At 43.7% G+C, this 17339-nt stretch overlaps 1 protein-coding gene across 1 annotated transcript; it reads left to right on the forward strand.

Moving 5' to 3' along the window:
- The first annotated feature begins 537 nt into the window (after positions 1–537).
- Positions 538–16349, forward strand: LOC137097140 (lithostathine-like). The gene is made up of 6 exons (XM_067468522.1): positions 538–552; positions 5224–5341; positions 8165–8262; positions 11242–11379; positions 14471–14585; positions 16282–16349. The coding sequence occupies exons 1-6, from the start codon at positions 538–540 to the stop codon at positions 16347–16349; spliced, it is 552 nt and encodes a 183-aa protein (XP_067324623.1).
- The last annotated feature ends 990 nt before the right edge of the window (positions 16350–17339 follow it).

The following is a 17339-nucleotide window of genomic DNA, read 5'->3' on the forward strand; positions in this document are numbered from 1 at the left end:
CTCTGTTAAAGCTAATGGTGATCAAAGATGCATTTGTACCAGAGGTCCTGATTCCTGGGAGTGCAAGTCAACCAAGGTATAAACAAATCACTCGTTTCGTATATAGGGGGCGCCGGTGATTCAATTTTTAAATGATTTCTGAAATTTTCTTGAAAAAAAGGTCCCAAAAAGCAGGAAATCCGAATAGCTTCATTTGCTTCGTTAATGGAAGGTGCCCCTCCCTCCCTCCAGAACCATTAAGTAACTTTGACAAAGTCAGTCTAAACAAACAGTTTAAATATCTTGCACTTTCCCTTCCCTGTTAGTTTTAAAACCTCACGGTTTCCCTTCCTTGGCAGTGAGCTGCCATGCAGAGGGACGAGGTGGGCGTGGCTAAGCACAGCTCTTCTTGAAGGCCACGCCCCCAGCGACCTTCAAGGAGAGCTGTGCTTAGCCACACCCACCTCATCCCTCTTCATGGCAGCTCACCGTCAGGGAAGGGAAACTGCGAGATTTTAAGCAATTTTAAAATCCCGCAGTTTCCCTTCCCTGGTGGTGATGAAGAAGGACGAGGTGGGCCTGGCTAAGTGACAGCTCTTCCTGAAGGCCACTGAGGGCGTGGCCTTCAGGAAGAGCTGTTCTTAGCCACGCCCACCTCGTCCCTCTTCAGCGCCATGTTCACCACCAGCTGAGGAAGGGAAACCGCGAGATTTTAAAACTAACAGGGAAGGGAAACTGCAAGATTTTAAAATGTGGCATTCAAGAAGGGAAACCGCAAAGCTTTGCCAAAGTTCGGAATTATTTTCGGATGTCTCCCACAGTTATTTTGTTCTAAAAATCAAAATAACTGTGGGAGACATCCGAAAATAATTCCAAATGGTTTAAAGTGGTTTAAATTCGGAATTACTCCTCCCACTACTCCTGCATGGCTCGATATCACTTCAAAAGGTAATTTTTTCCGAAATGATAACAATTTTAGAAGATAACGACTGTGCCTACCCATGCCTACTAATCGCCTCTCAACAAAATATTCCCCCAGGCACTAACAAGCCACATAAAAAAACTGCCAGGCCATCAAATGCTAATCAAGGTGGTCAGTTGAAACATTCACACCTCCCTCCAACAGACAAGAGTCCTTTGTCCCACCTTGGTCATTCCACAGATATATAAACCCAATTTTCCTAGTTCCAACAGACCTCACTACCTCTGAGGATGCTTGCCTAGATACAGGCGAAACGTCAGGAGAGAATGCCTCTAGAACATGGCCATATAGCCCGAAAAAAAAAAAACCCCTACAACAACCCACTGTTCTTAGCTGTTTGGGAAAAAGGGCAGGGATATAAGTGCCAAGTACAGAATCTAGCTTCAGACGAAGCAACGTTGGATTCACGTTAAGTTCTTCATGCCAAGTTCCTAGACTCTTGTCTTTGTTTGACTCCTGTTTTAAGTTATTTTGGCCCCCATGAAAGCCTTTGACAATACAAGTTTATTATTATTATTATTATTATTATTATTATTATTATTAACCCATTGTGCCACCGGAGTCTCCACTGGCCAGTGAGTTTCCAACATGTTTCCAACATACCAGCCATTCTCTTTGTATTGTCACATTGTCTGCTGTCCCTGTGCTTGGTTCATTCGTGTTTCCTAGAAACCAGGTCATTGGTTGTTCTCCAGCCATGACTGAATCTCCATGTTCTCCTTTTGTGCTACATAACCGTGATTGAGATCTCTGAACCAGAAATATGACATTTTAGATAGTGCAGTTGACTGAACATTTCCAAGGACTGCCGTAGGAACAGATGCCTGCTTCTACATGACTCAGGTAAAACTACATTGGGAGTCTTTCTTTCTTTGGGTTTGGCCAATACATAGTGTGTGGTTCACTTGGAAAGGATCAAGGGGAAGTTTGCCATGGTAAGGAAGGGAGAAGAAGGCAATTCTTATAGTGACAGCAAGTAGGAGAGGCAGATCCAGATGACTGTTGGAAGGACAGAAAAGGACCTCTGTATGGAGCACAACTTTAGCACTTTGGATAAAGGAAGGTAGAGAAAACAGGTTTGACTTGGTCATTTGGGTTGGACATGGGGAGCAAAGGAAAGGGAGGAACAACATGATGTGGCAGCTAAAAAAGAAGCCTTTATGTAAAATGACATGTGCTTTTGGATTTGTTTGTTTGTTTTTTGAGGGGGGTTGTTTTCAAGCTGTGAATGTTTGAATCCGTGGATACAGAACCTCTCTATGGAGGACCTCTGTATTGAGCAGATCTAGGGAAGTCCTGCTCCCCATGCTCTATTCCGCTTTGGTTAGACCACACCTGGAATATTGTATCCAATTCTGGGCACCACAATCCAAGGGAGATATTGACAAGCTGGAATGTGTCCAGAGGAGGGCGACTAAAATGATCAAGGGTCTGGAGAACAAGCCCTATGAGGAGCGGCTTAAGGAGCTGGGCATGTTTAGCCTGAAGAAGAGAAGGCTGAGAGGAGATATGATGAGGGAGGGCCATGTATAAATATGTGAGAGGAAGCCACAGGGAGGAGGAGGGAGCAAGCTTGTTTTCTGCTTCCCTGGAGACTAGGACACAAGGGAACAATGGCTTCAAATTACAAGAGAGGAGATTCCATCTGAACATGAGGAAGAACTTCCTGACTGTGAGAGCCGTTCAGCAGTGGAACTCTCTGCCCCGGAGTGTGGTGGAGGCTCCTTCTTTGGAAGCTTTTAAGCAGAGGCTGGATGGCCATCTGTCAGGGGTGATTTGAATGCAATATTCCTGCTTCTTGGCAGAATGGGGTTGGACTGGATGGCCCATGAGGTCTCTTCCAACTCTTTGATTCTAGGATTCTAAGAACTTTAGCACTTTGGGATAAAGCAGTGGTTCTCAACCTTCCTAATGATGCAACCGCTTAATACAGTTCCTCATGTTGTGGTGACCCTCAACCATAAAATTTTGCTACTGCTATGAATTGTAATGTAAATATCTGACATGCAGGATGAATCGTAATGCAAATATCTCACATACCCAATATACCCAAATCTGAACACTGGTGGGGCTGGGGGGGGATTGATTTTGACATTTGGAAGTTGTAGTTGCTTGGATTTATAGTTCACCTACAATCAAAGAGCATTCAGAACTCCACGAAAGATGAAAATTGGGCCAAACTTGGCACACAGAACCTCCATGATCAACAGAAAATACTGGGAGGGTTTGGTAGGCATTGGCCTTGAGTTTTGGAGTTGTAGTTCACCTACATCCAGAGAAAACTGTGGACTCAAACAATGATGGATATGGGCCAAACTTGGTATGAATGCTCAATACACCCAAATTTGAACACTGGTGGAATTTGGGGAAAATAGACTTTGACATTTGGAAGTTGTAGTTGCTGGGAGTTATAGTTCACCTATAATCAAAGATCTTTCTGAACTCCACCAACAATAGTATTGGACCAAACTTGACACACAGAACTTCCATGACCAAGAGAAAATACTGGAAGGGTTTGGTAGGCATTAACATTGAGTTTTGGAGTTGTAGTTCACCTACATCCAGAGAAAACTGTGGACGCAAACAATGATGGATATGGGCCAAACTTGGCATGGATACTCAATATACCCAAATCTGAACACTGGTGGAATTTGGGGAAATATACTGACATTTGGAAGTTGTAGTTGCTGCGATTTATAGTTCACCTACAATCAAACAGCATTCTGAATGCCACCAACAATGGGATTGGACCAAACTTGGCACACAGAATTTGAGGAAAATAGACTTTGACATTTGGAAGTTGTAGTTGCTGGGATTTATAGTTCACCTGCAATCAAAGAGCACTTTGAACCCAGCACACAATGGATCTCCACCAAACTTGGCACACTACCTACATGGCCAACATTGAATACTGGTGGGATTGTTATGGGAATTGTAATTCACCAACACCAAAAAACGGAAGGACAGACAGAGAGATCTTCAGCCTTCTCTGCCAAAAGGGTTCTTAAGAACATCAGAAATATGTGTTTTCTGATGGTTTGTGACCCCTTTGAAACCCCCTTTGTGACCCCCCCAGGGGTGCCTAGCCCCAGGTTGAGAAGCACTTGAATAAAGGATACAAAGGGTCAGTTGTATGTTAAGTCTGTGGGTATGAATAGCAAGAACAATGGAGTAAACATATTGACAGACCAATGAGGAATCACAGAGGCATGGCATTGTCCCCTTCCTTTCCTACAACCTTCTCTTCCCCAAGGTAAACCCAACCAACTTCATAGGATGCTCCTCAGGGGCATCATTCATGGTTTCCAGACCTTTGGGCATTTTGGTTGCCCTTCTCTGAGCACCTTCCAGCTTGTCCATATCTCCCTTTACTTGTGGTAGCCATTCATACCCGCAGACTTAACATACCACTGACCCTTTATCCAAGAGTTTGGGTATTGGTGGATTCAACCATTCACAGCTTGTTTTCATATTGAATGAAAATAAAGCTTCTTTGATTCCCCGTAAACAAGATCATTTTTATTGATAATCTGTGCAGATGATCCGAAATTGCTCGTTGCTATGAATCTTGGCTTGTTGTTCAAGTTGAGATAATAGGAAAAAGTTAAGGTGTGTCTGATGGGAACCAGCCATTAGCTGCTCAATGACTGGTCCAAACTGGCCATTAGCTCATCTGCCATTGCTTCATGCCATTCTGTTTGGACCAAAGGTTGTCAGAATATTGACGTTTGTCAGTGGAAGGATTGCTAGATCAGCAGACACTGTGTTCCAAAATAAGGACTCTACAAGCTTTCAGTTACAACAGAAAACTAAGTTTACTAAGTACATCTATACACGTCTATTCACAGCAAGCTACAGACAGGAACTCCTAGGCATAAACAACAGTCTCTGAACATCTGCTTATCTGACTTCTGGCTGAGACCAGTTCCTCCCTCTTCTTCCCAGCCAGAGAACACGTTATCTCATTTCTGTCAAGGTTCGTTTCACTGCCTCAGCACAGTATTTTCTAATACACAATAGAGCAGAATAGAATCCATCTTGAAATGCATCTTAATCCATCTTGAATTACATAGAAACACATTGAAAAACACACATGCATAACTAAATAATCCTGACAAAGGTGATGTTACAGGGTTGTCATTTCCTATTCATTGGGAGGGATGGGGACGGATCCCACAAGTGCCCAGATCCTTGATGGCCGAGATGGACCATAGAAGGAAGCTGCAACGAACTCTCCCGGATCCCCTGTTCTCTTCCTTCAGGATCAAATGAGACCGATCTCCAGCCCCTGGTTCTGCTACATGGGCCTCCTGGTGGCAAGCCTTTTTTTCAGATGGGGAGCCTGCTATCGAGACATTTATCAAACTGACTGCAATGGCGGTAAGTCGTTTTTCATTTTAGGTATAACATGACATTACCACTTCTGATTGTCAGAAATTAGGTTGGAAGACAACTGGTGCTCTTCTACACTGCCATATAGTCCAGAATATCAAAGCAGATAGTCTGCAATATATGATCTGTTTTGATGGGTCTACACTGTCATATAATCCAGTTCCAAGATGATAATATGGATTTTATATTGTTAGAGACCCTAAATTGGGTTTTCTTAGGCCCACATCACGGGAACACATAAGGAAGGAGACAGTCCCAAAAAAAGATAAAAAAACAAGGTTTATTTTAGTTTCTTCATGAAGAAGACAGAGAGCCTGGCAGCATACGCAGATGCTACCCTTCAAGAGACTGCTGCGCCCCTCCTCTGCTTCTGCTGACTTTTATACTCAAGTAATAGGTCATGGAAAGTACTCTCTTTCCAGCCCCCCTCCCTTGACCTTTTGATGGAAATTACCTTCTTGTACCTGCAGACTCTGTGCTTAACCGCAACCTTTGGCTTAACCACAACACATAGACCCTTTCAATATGGCAATGTAGAAGGGGCCTGAATCATTATAGAACTCTTCTTTCTCCCAGTCTCCTCCTCCTGCCTGCTTCCTCTTCTTTTCTCTCTCTTCATATCTCTTCTTCCATGTTTCCTTCTCTTCTTCTTCTTCTTCTTCTTCTTCTTCTTCTTCTTCTTCTCCACCTTCTTCTTCCCTCCTTCTCCTTCTTCTCTTCCTCATTTTCCTTCCCCTCTTCTTCTCACTACTCTCCTCTTCCTTTTTTCCACAATTCTCCTCCTCGTTCCCCCTTCTTATCCCTCCTCCTCTTTCCCCCCTCTCTTCTCCAGTCTTCTCTTCTTTCTCCTCCTTCTATCCCTCCTCCTCCTCTTCACTTCATCTGCCTCACATCTATCTCATCTTCTTCCCAATCTTCTCTTTCCTTCTTCTTCCTTCCTTTTCCTTCTCCTCTCTCTTCCTCTTTTTTCATCTTCACCCTCTTCTGTAATACTATGCGAGGTTCTGGTTAAACAAACAACATAAGATTCAAACAAAGTCCTGAAATTGACACATAGAAGGTCCAAAGCAAAATTCTTTGTAGGCTTATAGTGTTAGAACACAGTAGCAGTTGGGAGTGAAAGAAGAAGGAAGGAGTTTCCACCACACTCTGAACGGTCAGAGAAGCGTTAGCAGCCCTCAGAATGTCTCATCCCTTTTTATTCTCAGTATGATAAAAACTCAAAAAAATGCACATGAGTCAGTGCATTAGAAACAAAAATATAGCTCTATTCACTGTAGGTCAAAAACACAAAGCAAAAACAGAAGAATTGTTCTCACCAATATACAACAAACAATATCTCCAGTGAGTCTTACTCTTTACACCACGATATGCAAACACATAGCAAATTAATACAGTCTCTCTAGTTATCAGTAGAATGTCCTTATCTTGCCATAAACAAGCAGTTTCCTTGGCACTCCAAACGGCTTCAGTCTTCAGCTTCAGAATGCTGCGTAACCTCTCCCAGCAACAGCAAAGGTTTCTTCAGCTCAAAAGAGCCATCAAGCTAAGCCAACTGCAAACGCAAAGCTTGCAAACTTAATGCCTTTTTGTATGCTGAAGCAGATAACACACCCAATTAACTTGTGCCACTTGAAAAGGTTCTGATCATCTCTGTTACTTAGAAAAAGCCTGTTGTAAACCCCTAGTAGCAACTAAATTCAAACAAAGTCCCGATATCAACACCTAGACCATCCAAAGCAAAAGTCCTTGTAGGCTTATAGAATTAGCACACAGTAGCAGTTTGGAGTGGAAGAAGAAGGAAGGAGCTTCCGCCACATTCTGAACAAGAAATCAAACTTGCTATCAGAGTTGCATGATAGAAAATGACTGTTCCAGAATGTTATATTCAAAAACAGCTGAAGCAGCAGAGAGATTGCACAGACAGACTACAAGCAGAGGCATAACAGCGTTGCTCAGATAATTCATTGGAACTTGTGCCACAAAGACCATCTGCCTGTGACAAAGAATTGGAAAGCCGGAAAAAGTTACAGAGACTGAACACGTCAAGCTACTCTGGGACTTCTGGATTCAGACAGACAGAGTTCTGGAGCACAAGACTTCTGACCTCACGATCGTGTTAAAAAACAAAGTGTGGATTGTCATTGCAATCGCAGGTGACAGCAGGATTGATGAGAAACAACTGGAAAAGCTGACATGATATGAGGATTTAAAGATCGAACTGCAAAGACTCGGACACAAGCCAGTCAAGGGGGTCCCAGTGGTGATGGGCACACTGGGTGCAGTGCCCAACAACCTTGGCCTGTACTTAAACACAATCAGCGCTGACAAGATTACTATCTGCAAGCTGCAGAAGGCCACCTTACTGGGATCTGTGCACATTATTCGCCGGTACATCGCACACAGTCCTAGACACTTTGGAAGTGTCCGACGTGTGATCCAATACAACAGCCAGCCGAGTGCCTGCTGTGGACACATCTTGTTGTGTTTCTAATAATAATAATAATAATAATAATAATAATAATAATAATAATAATAATGTTGTTATGCATTTCTGGGCTTGGCCTCGTGTATACAAATATAGATAATAATAATAATAATAATAATAATAATAATAATAATAATAATAATGCTTCTCTGGGTGCAGGCTGCAGTTTCCCTCTTTTAGTCCATACACAGGAGCCTCATCTCTTATTAAACATTGCAACTATGCTCCTGCTCCCAGCTGTGCAAACGAATAGCTTTTTCTCTCCACTGTTTTGTGTTCCTGCGCTTTTACTTGTATGCCAATAAATATATATTTCATTACAGTATCCAACTGCTACAAGCAATGTCCCAACGGGTGGGTGTTCTATAAGGACACCTGCTACGGATTCTTCCCCGACAATGTCCCCTGGGCTGAGGCGGAGGTAAAAACCTGCTTCGTGGAGTTTTGTCTGTGTGTTTCCAAATAAAAGACAAGGGCAGAGCACAGTCTGACACCATGTTAACTGATACGGGATCCTGGGAGTTGTAGTTTTACCAGGTCTTTAGCCTTCTCTGCTAAAGATGGTTGATGCCTCACCACACTACAGCCCCAAAGATTCCATTCAGGGGGATCAAACTGCATTAATACTCCAAACTTGAAGTCCAGGTGAAATGTTTTATTCAGAGTCTACCACGTATACTGTCTGCTTCATTGCTTAGAGTCACAGAATCCTAGAGTTGGAAGTCATCTAATCCACCTCCCTTCCGCCAGGCGGGAAATAACAACTCAATCATCATATTGTTGAAGGCTTTCATGGCTGGAATCACTGTCTTGTTGTAGGGTTTTTTGGGCTATATGGCCACAGATATATAAATACAATTTTCCTAGTTCCAACAGACCTCACAACCTCTGAGGATGCTTGCCATAGATGCAGGCAAAACATCAGGAGAGAATGCTTCTAGAACATAGCCATATAGCCCGAAAAACCTAGAACAACCCAACTCAGTCATCCCTGCCGATTGGCAAATGGCCATCCAGCCTCTCTTCAAAAACTACAAAGGTATTCACACTGAGGCTGGTATAAGTTGATAATAATAACAAGAACGTTTATTGAACAGGCTTGAAATATTCAGGTACAAATTCTTAATGGTTTCAATAAAAATACTGGTATAAAAAGCTTGTGGTTGCGTAGAGTAAAGATCTTTAAAACTTCTGGGTTACAAGTCTTAAAAGTGTCAACACAGAAAATTACTTCAGGAAATAAATCTCTGAAAGCAACTCCCAAAAATCCCCCTTGGGAATCTAGTCAAAACCCCTGAACAAGACTTCCTTAGGAAAAGAACAGACCACTAACAGGGTGCTGCTCCACACAGCATTCTAGCTATATTCTCAATAGCTATTCTGAATACTACACACAAAAGACTGACCCAAACTTCTTCAAAACCCAAACTGCTCTCGCTAACACCCACACTTCTTCTCTCTATTATTTCCAAGCTCCAACTGGCAAACTGGGACCTCAAACCTCAGTTTTAAAAGACATTTTTTCCTTCAGATCATTTAGCCTTTACCCCCATCTTTCTAACCAATCCTAGCCTTCTGATTTTCCCTCCTAGACTAGAACAAACCCTCTCAAGGCAAACCTAACTTAAGATGGCTTCTCCCTGTTTCCCTTTTCCAAAATGGATGCTGTAGCGAGGGAGAGAGACTATTTTCTTATTAAAAACCTCTTTACTCTTATAATGATTCAGTTTCTTCTTTTATATTAGCTGGGACTTTCTGTGTGCTGTTTAACCTTTGTACAGACACTGAGACACACTTCTGTATAACAAAGTAACACAGTTTATTTATAACTTCTGGCTGCAACGCTTGTGGTTACATTTGTGTTTTGTTGCAATCTTGAGGCTTACAGTCAGTATAATATACTTGGTTTACTTTTCTGAAATAGACTTTCAGTGTTTCACATTCACCAACATGTTACTTGCTTTACACACTCTTGACTGAAATTATTTTCTGACTAAAGCACCACTGGCTTTCTTTATGTTCCTAAAACTTGAGCTCTATTTAACTAACTGCTTCTATACATCAGAAATCTTTAACACATCTTCATAACTGCTTATTTCTAACAGGAGTTCCTAACTCTTTTCTCTCACAGAAGTTCCTAACTGTCTCTCACAAACAGGAATCCCTAACTCTCTTCACAAACAGCAATTCCTCACCGTCTCTCTTGACTCTCTAACTGCCTATTTTTAAACTTTGGCTCCGCCCTTTTGGAATGTTCAGCTCTTCTCTTTCTCCAACTGTCATTTTGGCCTAGCAACCTGTACAAATCCTGGGCCTACGCTAATCTGCATATGACCAATCAGCTTCCATATGCAAATGAATCCTATCTCTGCTGTTGCTACCCTGTCTGTGCCTATTCTTCCCTATCTGCCATATGTAAACATAGAGCTGTACACCAAAAAATTAACATAGAGTAGCAATTCCGCTACAGATGCCATGGCTTCACCAGGCCCACTTCCCTAGGCTTTTGCCAGCTAGCTAAGGTAAGGGATTCATTACACCATCCTGCCCAACCGTTGTCATGGAGGAAAACACACTCCTGACAGATGGCCATCCAACCCCTATTTACAAACTTCCAAAGATGGAGACTCCACCACTATCCCAGACATTCTAAATTGCACTACCGTTGGATGGGACCTCCAAAGGCCACCCAATCCAACCCTCTTCCATGCAGGAAGACACAATGCAAGACTTCCCAACAGATGGCTATCCAGTCTTTGTTGAAAAATCTCCAGAGAAGGAGATACCACCAGAATCCAAGGCAGACACAGATTCCAGGGATAAACATTTCATACTATCAGGAGGTTCTTCCTAACGGTTAGGTGGAATCTCTTTTCCTGCAGTTTGAATCCATGGTCCCATTGGGTCTTAGTCTCCAGAGCAGCAGAAAACAAGCTTTCCCCTTCCTCCTCAATGGGACCTCTTTCAATATGTCCATCATGTCTACTCTCATAGAATCATAGAATAATAGAATCAAAGAGTTGGAAGAGACCTCATGGACCATCCACTCTCAACCTTGTCTTTTCCATGCTAAACAGGCCCAGCTCCTGCTCCTCAAAGGGATCCATGGCTTCCACACCCATTTTGGTGGCCCTTCTCTGGACCCCACCCATCTTGTCCACCTCCTCTTTGATTTGCATTGCCCAGAACTGGACACAGGGTTGTTATTATTCCAGATGAGGTGTGACTAAAGCAGTGAGACTAGAACTTAACTTGATGCATCCTACTACACTCCTATGGATGCATCCTAGAATCACGCTATTGATTCATGTTCAAATTGTGATCTAAGACTCCTAGATCCTTTCCACATGGATTGTGTTCCAGGTGAGGTCTGTCGTCTGTTCTCTTCCATCTCCTGCAGGTCAGGTGCTTTCAACACAACTATGGACACCTCGTTTCCATCCTTGATAAGGAAGAGATGAAAATTGTAGGCAAACTCGTCGACTCCAGAAATGAAGATTCTGATTATATTTGGATTGGGTTGCATGACCCCCAACAGGTGCGTCTCTGTCCTAGTGTGATGCTAAGTGCCTTTTCCAAGAACATATTTACAAATGTTTTGGTCCAGACACAAAGGACCTCATCACATTGAGAGGGGGAAGCATGGGTGACCATCCCTCAGCACCGAGATTAGGGTGCAGTGGGCTGTGTGTCAGCTGCATTAAAATCACTTCTGACCAAAAGGTCATGAGTTTGAAGCCAGCCCGGATCAGAGTGAGCATCCAACTAATTGTGTAGCTTGTTGTCAACCTTTGCAACCTGAAAGACAGTTGCATCTGTCAAGTAGGAAAAATAGGTACCACCTATGTGTGGGGAGGCTAATTTAACTAATTTACGAGGCCATAAAAAGACTCCAGCAAAGCACTCCAGCTATTGCAACTCAGGGTAAGCTTCACCTTGCTTCCAAACACCACCACACAAAAGCTGGAGTTTTATAGTTTATTGAGGAAAAAATCCAAGTCAAAATAAAGAATAAGCATTGCAAAGTTCCAAAGATTAAGGTAAAATAGTTCCAAAGATCTTCAGGTAAAAGTAGGAGACACAATCCTATTGGCAAAGTTTAAACCAGAGTCCCAGGTACAAGCAATGAAACAATTGCCTCATGAATCACAATGCAAGAAATCCCAAGCGTGCCGCTTTCCAGGCTAAGGTTATTCCATGAAGCTTTCAGGCTAATAAGCTACATTGAACTGACACTTTCCCTTGGTTTGCAAGAAGCCTACATACCTTTCTAACATGAAAACATTACATGAAATCATTGTGATGACCTTTCACCGAGCTGGCCTCTCGTCTGCCAGCCAGGCGAGAACTCCGCCTGACCTGGAGATCAAGACGAGCTTGCCGGGTCAGGTCACTGTCAAGGCTTTCAGTACTTTCAGTATCAGTGTGGGAAGGAGGTGAATGCCTCCCCACCTGTTTGCTATCTCCTTCGTTAAAATTCCTTTTTTCTTGGGAACCGCTGTGTTGATGTTGACTCTGCACTGTCTGTGCTGTCTGTGGGAGCCGCAGGCCCAGAGATCTGAGGCACAGAAAAAGAGCCAGGGATATGAATCCCATCATCCTCATCATCACAGAACATCTCAGCCACAACACCAGCAAAAGCATGCAGGGAATGCGGAAGTACTTCATCAGTGTCGCAAATGGATGATGAAAGCGACAGTTCCCCTGGCGGCCAGAAAAGTTAAATAGCCTCTGACTGTCTGTCTATGTCGTGTGTCTTTGGCATTGAATGTTTGCCATATATGCGTACATTGTAATTTGTCCTGAGTCCCCTGTGGGGCGAGAAGGGCGGAATATAAATACTGTAAATAATAAATAAATAAATAGGCTTCACCTTGCTCAAGCACTCACCAGGAAGCCAAGTGTTGTAATAAACAGTTTATTGAAAAAGCGCACACAGTAAAAGAGTAAAACATCCTAATATGGAAGAGAGAAATAGTCCCAAAAGCCAGAGATAAATCTCCAATGAAAAAGTTAAAGCATGAATATTAATCCTTTCTCCCTCCTTGGAGAAGCACCTGTTAAGGCCAGACCCTGCTTCCTTGCAGCCTGCCAACGCATAGTTCCATAAGGCCATAACTTCAAAATGCTAAAATGCATCCTTTCCCTAAGCACAATGCCAGGGACCAGATCTCTGTTTTCCATACAGCAGAACCTGACTCCCTGCACAAAATCTAAGACTCCAAAAGTGCACTTCTTCCTCTTCCCTTGAGAAAGAAGCCCCAAAGTGTCCAGAATCATGCTTTTCCATAGCATATCCGACACTCTCCAAATACACCATCTCTCTCCTTTCCATGGAGTCGAGCATGGCAGGTGGAACAGACTCCTCAGGTCTGCCACACTTTGAGCATTATTAGACTGAGTCTTTTATAGGAATATTCTGCTGATGTTGTCCCAAAGTTGTAAATGAATGATAGATGTCTTCCATCCTGGCTCATTCTCAGTTTCCTGGCCAGATGTTGATCTTCTTGATTGGTGCTGACTGTGTCGGTGTGGGTGGCGCTACCTGTGTGTAGAACTTTAAAGTGCAAAGGTTTAAACTGTATAACTGTATAACAAACTTGCCTAGTTTATAAATGTATAGTTGGATTTATTGGTTATTTATAGCTGTCAATCAATGTTGTTTGCACCAGTTATATTGCTTCCTCAGCCTAATTGCTTGGCTCCACCTCTTCCTGGAGGAGGGCAGAGCTTTTCCTTTTCCATTCTACCATCAAACTTTCAGATAGTCTTGGCTCTAAAGCCCTTAATTAAGTTACCTCTCATCACCAATTCTAAGGTTTTAACGCTTGGGACTCATGTTTCATGTCCAGATCACTCTGGACAACGTTGAGGAGACCCAAGTGCCTTCAAACCAGTCCTTTGGTATCAAAAGGAAGACTCTCTGCCTTCAACATAGGCCATTGGACTGGGGGTTGTGTTTGTTCCGACCTTCACAGCCATTGAAAAAAGAGGGAACAGGAAAAGCTTCTCAGCTGCGAAATCTCCTTGGACCCAAGACAACCAGAGACTGTAATGAATATTTCCTTTACCTCCTTTGAAACTTCCAGCTTATTGCCTTAAAGGGATAACTCCTTGTGAACAATAAAACTTATTTTGAGTTATCTACAGTGTTTTGGTCCTTGGGAATTCCAGTTCTCTAAAGGAAGGCAAGAAGCAATCCCCTGGGGAAAGATGTCACGTCTATGTCTCTTTCACTAAGAGTTATAGCCCCCAGGCGGAATGGCATACTGACAAACACAAGGCTTGTGTTGACTTCCTTCTTAACATAAGGAATGTTGCAAACATTTCTGTTATCACTGTCCCAGTTCTTATCACAGCTTACTTTTAATTCTGGTTAGTAGGTCTTAATCACAGTCCAGAAAGCAGGTAGTTAGTCATTGCAGGCCTTAATATTTTACTGGTGTCTCCAAAATTATTAACTCCACTCATACAACTTCCATGCTTCCATTCATTCCCACACATCATTATTAAATTCACATTTCTCAAATCTCCACATTGAATGTCTTATTACAGGATGGCCCAGCAGGTCTCTTCCAACTCAAGGATTCTATGATTCTCTGACTTGCTCTCTTTCTGTGTCCTTGCAGAACAGGCGTTGGAGGTGGATAGACCAGTCCATCTCGTCCTATCGGGCGTGGGGTTGGAATGAGCCAGACAACAATGGAGGCAACGAGTTCTGTGTCTCTTTGAGCAGCAACAGAGGTGAGGGGGGTGCCCCCAAGGCAACCGGGTTGTACAATATAGGTCTTTCCAGTACCCCAAGGAAGGAAAAAGGGAGAGAAGAAGGAGGAAAGGAAGGAGGAAGGAGGAGGAGGGGAAAGGGAAAAGGAGAGAAGGGAAGAGGACAAAGAGAGGGAGGAGAAGGAAAGAAGGAGGAAGAGAAGGAGGAAGTATAAAATGAGGAGGAATGGGAGAAGGAGAACGGAGGAGAAAGAGGAAGAGGAGGAAAAGTTGAAGGGGAAATAAAGAGAGGAGGAAGAGAAGGAGGGGAGAAGGAGAATTTGGAAGAGGAAGAGAAGGAGGAAGAGAAGGAGGAAGTATAAAAGGAGGAGGAAGGGGAGTAGGAAAAAGGAGAGGAAAAAGAAGAGGAGGGAAAAATAAAGAGAGGAGGGAAGAAGCAGAGAAGGTGAATTGGGAGGAATAAGAGAAGGAGGAAGTATAAAAGGAGGAGGAAGGGGAGAAGGAGAAAGGAGGGGGAAAGTAGAGGAGGAAAAACTGGAAGAAGGGGAAATAAATTGAAGAGGAAGAGAAGAAGGGGAGAAGGGGAATTGGGAGGAGGAAGAGAAGGAAGATGTATAAAAGGAGGAGGAAGGGGAGAAGGAGAAAGAGGAAGAGGAGGAAAAGCTGGAGTAAAGGGAAATAAAGAGAAGAGGGAAAAAGGGGAGAAGGTGAATTGGGAGAAATAAGAGAAGGAGGAAGTATAAAAAGAGGAGGAAGGGGAGAAGGAAAAAGGAGGGTGGGAAAGTAGAGGAGGAAAAACTGGAGGAAAGGGAAATAAATCTGGGAGGAAAAACTGGAGGAAAGGGAAATAAAGTGGGGAGGAAGAGCAGGAGGGGAGAAGGAGAACTGGGAGAAGGAAAGGAAGGAGGAAGAGAAGGAGGAAGTATAAAAGGAGGAGGAAGGGGAAAAAGGAGAAAGGGGAGGGGAAAGAAGAGGAGGAGGAGGAAAAGTTGGAGGAAGGGGAAATAAAGAGAAGAGGAGGAGCAGACGGGAGAAGGGGAATTGGGAGGAGGAAGAGAAGGAGGAAGTATAAAAAGAGGAGGAAGGGGAGAAGAAGAAAGGGGAGGGGAAAGAGGAAGAGGAGGAAAAGCTGGAGAAAAGCAAAAGAAAGAGAGGAGGAAGAGAAGAAGGGGAGAAGTAATGAAGGAGAAAAAGAAGGAGGAAGTATAAAAGGAGAAGAGGGGAAGGAGAAAGGAGAGGAAAAAGAAGAGGAAAAGCTGGAGGAAGGACAAATAAAGAGAGGAGAGAAGAAGGGGAGAAGATGAATTGGGAGGAATAAGAGAAGGAGGAAGTATAAAAGGAGGAGGAAGAGGGGAAGGAGAAAGAGGAAGAGGAGGAAAAGTTGGAGGAAAGGGAAATAAAGAGAGGAGGAAGAGAAGAAGGGGAAGAATAAGAAAGAGGAAGAGAAGAAGGAAGAGGAGAAGGAATTATTGGAGAAGGAAGAGGAGAATGGAGGAAGGAGAAGAGAAGGAGGGAGATGGAAAGGATAGAGATGAGGAGAAGAAAAGAAAGGAGGAAGAGAACAGAAAACGTGAGAAAGACAGAAAGGAAGGAAAGTACAAAGGACTGAATATGTAGTAGAAGATAGAATATGCATTGATTCTGCAGTGTAGATGCAATCATGACGAGGGGAGAAGCCCCGGAGTCCTCTTGAGTCCATTTTGGTCTTGTCTTTTAGGATTTAAGTACTGGAATGACGCCGACTGTTCTTTGGAAATGGCCTATGTCTGCAAATATCCTCTCTAGCCGAAGCAGGCCTTTGTGGCGAAGCGCAGCTCTTGGAAGCACCGATCCCTGAAACTTGGGCACGCAGAACTATTGGGGTCCTCATCCAAACCTCTCTCTCTCTCTCTCTGCAGAGAGTCAAGTTAACTTTCCTTTGGTGAGAAAACGAATAAAATTCCATGCAACCTACCGTGTTGTTTCTCTCCCTGTTTTGCCAAAGTGTGGCCCGAATGGCCCATCACAGTTTTTGTTTACTTATTTCAATATCCTTGCAATTTTTCCCCCAAACAAATGCATCCAGAAGGTCCAAGCACAAAATTTGGGGAAGTTATTTATTTGGCCCACAGACCCATCATCCCTTTTGTTCCTTTTGTTCCAGCTTGGGAGTGATCCTGGACTCATTGCTGAGCCTGGAACCCCAGGTTTCAGCAGTGGCTGGGAGAGCTTTTGCACAATTAAAACTTGTGCACCAGTTGCGCCCGTACCTTGGGAAGTCTGATCTGGCCACAGTGGTCCACACTCTTGTTACATCCCGTATAGACTACTGCAACGCACTCTACGTGGGGTTGCCCTTGAAGACGGTTCAGAAACTTCAACTGGTCCAGCGAGCGGCAGCCATATTACTCACTGGAGCGACATACAGGGAGCACACCACCCCCCTACTGTGTCAGCTCCACTGGCTGCCGGTTCAGTTCCGAGCCCAATTCAAGGTGCTGGTTTTGACCTACAAAACCCAGTATGGCTCTGGTCCAGTGTATTTGTCCGAACGTATCTCCCTCTACGTCCCACCCCGGAATTTAAGATCATCTGAGGGGGCCCTGCTCTCGACCCCACTGCTTTCTCAAGTGAGGCTGGTGGGGACGAGGAGCAGGGCCTTCTCGGTAGTGGCCCCTCACCTGTGGAACTCACTCCCGGGGGATATCAGGGCATCGACATCCCTCCTGTCCTTCAGGAAGAAGGTAAAGACGTGGTTGTGGGACCAGGCCTTCGGGCAATCTGCTAACTAGGTAA

Source organism: Anolis sagrei, chromosome 5 (assembly GCF_037176765.1).
Source record: "Anolis sagrei isolate rAnoSag1 chromosome 5, rAnoSag1.mat, whole genome shotgun sequence".
Taxonomy (NCBI): domain Eukaryota; kingdom Metazoa; phylum Chordata; class Lepidosauria; order Squamata; family Dactyloidae; genus Anolis; species Anolis sagrei.

What these genes read in the sequence shown, in the direction of transcription:
- LOC137097140 (XM_067468522.1), top strand. An exon ending in TCAAACTGACTGCAATGGCG is followed by an intron (nt 5,342 to 8,164) that starts GTAAGTCGTTTT and finishes ATTTCATTACAG; the next exon opens with TATCCAACTGCTACAAGCAA. An exon ending in CTCTTTGAGCAGCAACAGAG is followed by an intron (nt 14,586 to 16,281) that starts GTGAGGGGGGTG and finishes CTTGTCTTTTAG; the next exon opens with GATTTAAGTACTGGAATGAC.